This window comes from Pteropus alecto, unplaced genomic scaffold, assembly GCF_000325575.1.
Source record: "Pteropus alecto unplaced genomic scaffold, ASM32557v1 scaffold92, whole genome shotgun sequence".
Classification (NCBI taxonomy): Eukaryota; Metazoa; Chordata; class Mammalia; order Chiroptera; family Pteropodidae; genus Pteropus; species Pteropus alecto.
Genome location: NW_006432447.1, coordinates 6810706 through 6816705, shown reverse-complemented (window position 1 = coordinate 6816705; position 6000 = coordinate 6810706). Strand labels below are relative to the sequence as shown.

At 35.3% G+C, this 6000-nt stretch overlaps 1 protein-coding gene across 2 annotated transcripts in view; it reads right to left on the bottom strand.

Annotated features, from left to right (window-relative positions):
• Positions 1-6000, bottom strand: part of RYK (receptor-like tyrosine kinase) — a 62490-nt gene that overhangs the window by 17836 nt on the left and 38654 nt on the right. For both annotated transcript variants that reach the window (XM_025043643.1, XM_025043642.1), the window contains exons 11-13: positions 2478-2610; positions 1179-1288; positions 867-1026 (exon numbers count right to left, since the gene is read on the bottom strand). In XM_025043643.1, the coding sequence (XP_024899411.1) occupies positions 867-1026; positions 1179-1288; positions 2478-2610 (403 nt within the window). The remainder of the gene's footprint in view (positions 1-866; positions 1027-1178; positions 1289-2477; positions 2611-6000) is intronic.

The window sequence follows — 6000 nt, the reverse complement described above, 5'->3', positions numbered from 1 at the left end:
GTATATTAATGAGTAATTCTGAAAGCATACATACAAACTTAGAAGAAAACTTCGAAGAAAAAGGATAACTCTATTATAAAGACACAAGATACAATGATACAGTAAGCCCAATTTTTACAGTTGTAACTCTGAAGCAAATTATTAAGATTTTACATGTAACACTAACAGATATCATTGAGTGATTATACAGGGGGGCCTTATCAGCAGATGTTTTACCTAATCTCTAAATATTCAGCTACAAAAATAATAAAGTGCAGCATGCAAGATCAGACTAAAAGACAAAAGAAATTAAAAAGAATTAAAAATGCCTGCAAAATACCCACAAGTATATGACACTTCTGAAACTATATATCACTGCATTTAAAGGATTTCATTTTGTGATATGCTCAAGTGGGTGGAACCACCCAGAAACTGACAAGAAGGAAGCATGACATCTGGGAGTTATAAATTTCACAGGCCACAATACTTAGAAGAGGTCATTTTAAAAAAAGAAAATTAATTTTTATGATCTGGCAACCACCTGGTCATTCTGAGACTTAAATAAGAAAAGAAAAATAATAAAATATTCTACTCCCTCAAAGCCTAAATACTGCCACCTTTAAAATTGGGATAGTGTCTAGCCAGCTCATAGTATTAATAGTGTCCCGTCTCACAGAGTTACGTTGAGAATGAGATTACACACAGTAATGGGCCATAGTTTAGATCACAGCTTCACGCTAAACTGGCTGACTGGGAGCTAACTACACTTGCTTGCTCAATGAAAAAATGTAGGGACTAGTTACTAGATTTTAAATAAAAAAGAAAAACATTTTAAAACAGAAAACCTCATTTCCATTTTTTTGAAATCCAGGGGTCCCAGCACTTACCACATCACTAGCGCTGGAGAACTCATTATTAACCAGACTTTCCAGAGCCATCCATCGAACTGGCCTGTTTTCATTGTCCCCCAGACAGTGATAGTCCATGGGAAACAAGTCTCTGGAAAGGGCATTGTCTGTGATCTTAACTTGAAGTGTATCATCGATGCTGAAAAGTAAACATAAACATCAAATGCAATCAGAGTATTTAAAAATATGGATCATGGTTACTCTTAAATACAACACAATTCCCACTGTAACTCCTGGAAAAAAAACAAATCCAGGCAGCCCTAACGACAGCGATGAGCCCGTGGTACCTACACACAGTTCCTAGCAGCCAAGTCTTTGTGAATGACTTCCCTTCTGGCCAGATAGCTCATTCCACAGGCAATCTGAATAGCCATGTGTACCAAGTCTTGCTGAGAAATTGCCTGTGGTAACAGAAAAATGACAATGCTTGCAGTTAGCACAAAAATTATGATGGCCTTATTTTATTCCACAAGCCTACTCCATCCCAAAATACTTCTTTATACCTACACATTGAGTGTTAAAAAGCTACTTTTGAACAGTATGTTCCCATAGCTCCCTGTACTATCTTCTATAGTCCTTATCATTCTATAATTTACCATTTACTTCTCCTCTCATGTTAGGTATATCTCCCCAACACCCAGCACGTATAATAGCTGCTCATACATATTTGTTCGATGCTGAATTCACAAAGTAATATTTCAAATGTTTATTACTCAATAACTAGGTTCTTTTCTTTTAAAATAGTTTTTATTAGGAGATTATCCCCTGGGGACCATTTTCAAACTAATACAAGTTTATAGTTCTTTCTACTGATATGTTCCTCTGGAGCCAGTATTGTGGACCAAGGAATGAAATTCTTCCCCAGGTGATGCTGGTGGACTGCAGCCTCAAACCACTTCTTAGGAATCCCAGCTTTAATCCTATCAATTTACGCATCTCATACTTATAAAGCCAAATATTTAATGTGGCCTTTGAATACATTTTCTCCTAGCAACTGTAGTTAAGTACATTATTATAAATCCTAAAACCAACTAATGGGGCTACAAGATACAGCAGCAACAAAACACCCACTAGGCTTTACCACTACTGCCAACAAAATGTGTTTGGAATGTGACCAAATGCTTCACAGCGATGTGCACAAGCAATGAAAGAAAAGAATCTCTTAGATAACTGACATCTTATAGTCAAACTTACAGTCATCAGCAGCTTTTAGTACAATATGGACCAAATGGCTCTGAATATGGACTAAATAGGTCTATTTCCACTCCTAAGAGGGAAATCTAGTATAAACGCCTTCATAGAATTCTCAGAAAAACTGAAATGGTGTTACAGAGGGTTTGAGGTGATAATGAGTAAATACACAATGGATACACAAGGAAAATCTTTCAGCATCAGCAAAAAGCCTTCAGACAGGAATCATAAACCATCTTCCTCTAAACCAACAGGTTATAAATATCCTCTGGTTCACTTTGAGTTTCTTTTTGTAGGCCTTTAAACAGCTTATATTTAAGAATGTTAACATCTGCTTTCAAAGATAATATCAGAAGCTACTGGTAACTAACAACTGGTATTTGGGCAAATTTTTCTCACCTGAGGATTATTGGCCTCCACTAATTTGCACTGCCGTAAAAACAATTTAAGATTCCCCCAATTCATGTAAGGCAATATCACCATGGGCTTTTCTCCTTCTTCTATACACACATGGGTAATAGGAAGAAGATTTCTATAAAATAATAGGAAATCAGGAGAAAGACAAGTGAAATCTAAAACCTCAGGGGCTTATTTTTAATAAAAAACAGTAAGATAAAGATAACCTAAAATAAAACAAGAAAATCTCAAACATACTTAAAAACATGACTATCATTAAAAATGTAGAATTATAAATGTTCATTTAAACTAAACTTTAATGTTTCTTCTATATGTACTTTCTTGATTGGGGAAAGTTATAAACTCAGTTATATCCTATGGACTGGATTCTCCTAAAGACACACTCTAGTCACACTAAATCTGTACTGTAAAGGATAATCAGAGACATCTAAACAATGACTTGACCATGAGCATGTTAAAATAATATCCCACTTTGTCCATCATCATACTTAAAAAAAAAAAAAAGCCCCAATGCAGACTATGGACAAGAATATGATAATCAAGAAGGCCTCTAAGAGAATGATTTGCCACAAAAGCCAAGAAGTCCTGATATGGTCAAATGGGATTTAGAATACAATTTCCAAATCCTAAATTTATCATTTACTGTCTGTGTGATCATCTCTCTTGGCCTTAGTTTCCATACCTCTAACATGGAAATCCTACCAACCATAAAATGTTGCTATGATGTGCAAATAAAGCTAAGCATGTGGTAAACAACTTTGTTCTTTTTAAAATTTCTATGGCACACATACATACATTTCATCCTATTGCCTAATGACACCCCTTCTATTGGTATTTTGAAATAACTCTTAATATTTCCCAAGGTTATACAACTTTTTACATAATTATCTCATCTTCCTCACTAAGCTAAAAATTCCTAGAAGGCAAAAATATAGACTCATATTTTTAAACCCAATGCCTTGTATTCTGTACCACAGAAAACAAGCATTTAATAAATATGTGATAAACATACAAGTAACAAAGCTTTAAAAACATTTATATTCCTTAACAGAATATTCTGCTTCTAAGAATGTTTAATAAAGAAAAAAAAAGCACGACATGAACAAGGACAGTTAATGCAATATTAATAGCAAATAGCTGCAAACAACTTAAAATCCAAAAGGAAGTAAAGAGGACACCTAAAAAATAAGAAAGTATCAATTAAATGGTAACAAAGAGATGTTAAGAGAAAATGAGTAAAAGCTGATCTTATAGGAATGCAAGACACAAAATTCACATGTTTGCAGGATGATTACAATTATGGAAGGGGAAAAAATTCTGCACAGAAATATGCCAAGAGTTTAAGATTTGTTGTCTTTGAGTTGTGGGAGTTTGGATCATGTCCACCTTGCTTTTCTGTATTTCCTAAACTGTCTCAGTTGTACATGTATCTGTTACTGTTACGAAACCACTGTCGCACAATACTGGCCTAATACGAAACCAAACCACCGTCACACAATTCTGGCCTAATAGCGCAGAAGAGAAGGCTGTGGTCTCCCCTGGTGCTGTGTGGAAGTTACTAACAAGGAACACATTGACCCTGAGGAGAAAATGAGGACTCAGAGAGCCTGAGAGTAGCAGCGATTAGTCTCATTTTAAAAGGAGGAAACCAATGTAGAAAGAGAGGTTAGGTAATATGTCAAAGACGAATAGCAGGTACATAAAGAAAAGAGTTCGAATCTTTATCTGATTCTAAAACCTTTATGCTTTCCCCTGGAAAACTGGACATTTCCTCCCAGGGGAGGAGGGAGTATAGAAATGATGACAGAGCTTCTTTTCACACAAAAATGGCAATACCAAGTTTGCACTCAGGATTAAATGAGCATACCATGGTTTCAGGAATATTGTGAAGAGTTACTCAATCTCTTTAACTGCCCTCCCCCCAAATATTTCTCTGCTCTTTTCCTTATGACTGCAATTCACTGGGCAAAATGTAAGGCATTTTATCCAGGCACAGTAAGTTTGCTAGATGAGATCGGTTTATTCTCTCAACCAAGGATTCAAATCTCTCTAGGAGAGTTAACAAGCTGCATGAAAATATTTCAAAGTACAAATGACTACTCTTCATTCTGCCCATATTATAAAGGAAAGGTAGAAGGTTTAGAATCTATAAGAGTGGATGAGAGCAGAAGCAGATGCTATAGAAAAGAAGACAGAGGAAGGGTAGATTCTGTGGGAACTTGAGACAAGAACTGCATGCAGCTCTCAGTCTTGCTGAGTGTGCTTGCAGAGTCAGAGCGGTAGGGCATAAGAAGTGCCTGCCATAAGGCGCCCTTGAGGCAATGAAGACAAACTACAAGTAGAAATAGCTAAAGAGTACTTTATTATGAAGTACTTCTGTAATTAAAAAAGACTGATAGCCACCTTTTATTGACACAGCTATTTTAACTTATAATAAAAAATATTCTCACAGATTACAGTAGCAAAAAGAGTAAAAAGAATTTCAAAATATTTAAAAATATTTCAACACTTTACAACTCAATCATAGAATGATAAAACATGAAGGAAACATGTTTTCGCATGTGGAATTATATAATTAGTTTAAAAAAAGGTAAAATCTAAAACCAAGTCATTTCTTGCTAAATATATTTTGTTTGCCTGATAAATTCTATAATAATGATCACTGAAGATCATTATTTCATTTTTATCCCTCATGCCTAGCAGAGTTCCAAGTATAAAATGGGCACTTAATTTGAATGAAAGAATGAACAAATGCCTATACACAGCTCTGAGTAGTCTAGCCATCAGGGGTCAAAAAAGAAATGCGTGGTAAGCCCTAGCCCCCTTAAAAATGAAATGAACTGCTACAGTGAGTGGAAAGAATCATATATTTTCTATATATTGACAATGTGTTTTGCTCATTAGAAACTAGGAGTCCTGGTATCTTTTTGTAGCCAGGAAGAACAATTAACCATGATCAAACTATAACCTGCCTTTAGAAGACTTTTCCCAATCACTGAATATCCAGTATCAAAATAACCCCAATTTAGTATGTCATCCCATTCTATCATCTAAGGGTATCTTGGGGCTGCTAAATCATCCTGGTAGTATACTGAAAAACTCTAGAGCTTAAAACCACATGACAAAATGCTGCAAATGCTTGCTCTAAACATTTTTCAGCGAAAGCATCTTTGGGCTACAGAGGATATAAAACTGCTTCTTGAGGAAATCATGGTTTTGTCTACATTTATCCCTGTCGCCTACTTCTGTGTTGAAAAAGTGCAGACCTTCTATCAGGATAATACTAGCTAGGTACCAAAGTAGTAGGTTAACATTAATACTAGTATTAAACACTTTTAGCTCTTCCTCCTAAAATCAGCATAACAGAACATCAAACACTTCCAATAGTGTTAAAAATGACATTTCCAACTGATCATTACCAGTTCTTGTCTGGTTACCTAGAGAAAACAAAATGTGTTTTTTCAAAAATAGAATCGAAAGGAGAAATTATCCATCCAGCCATCCA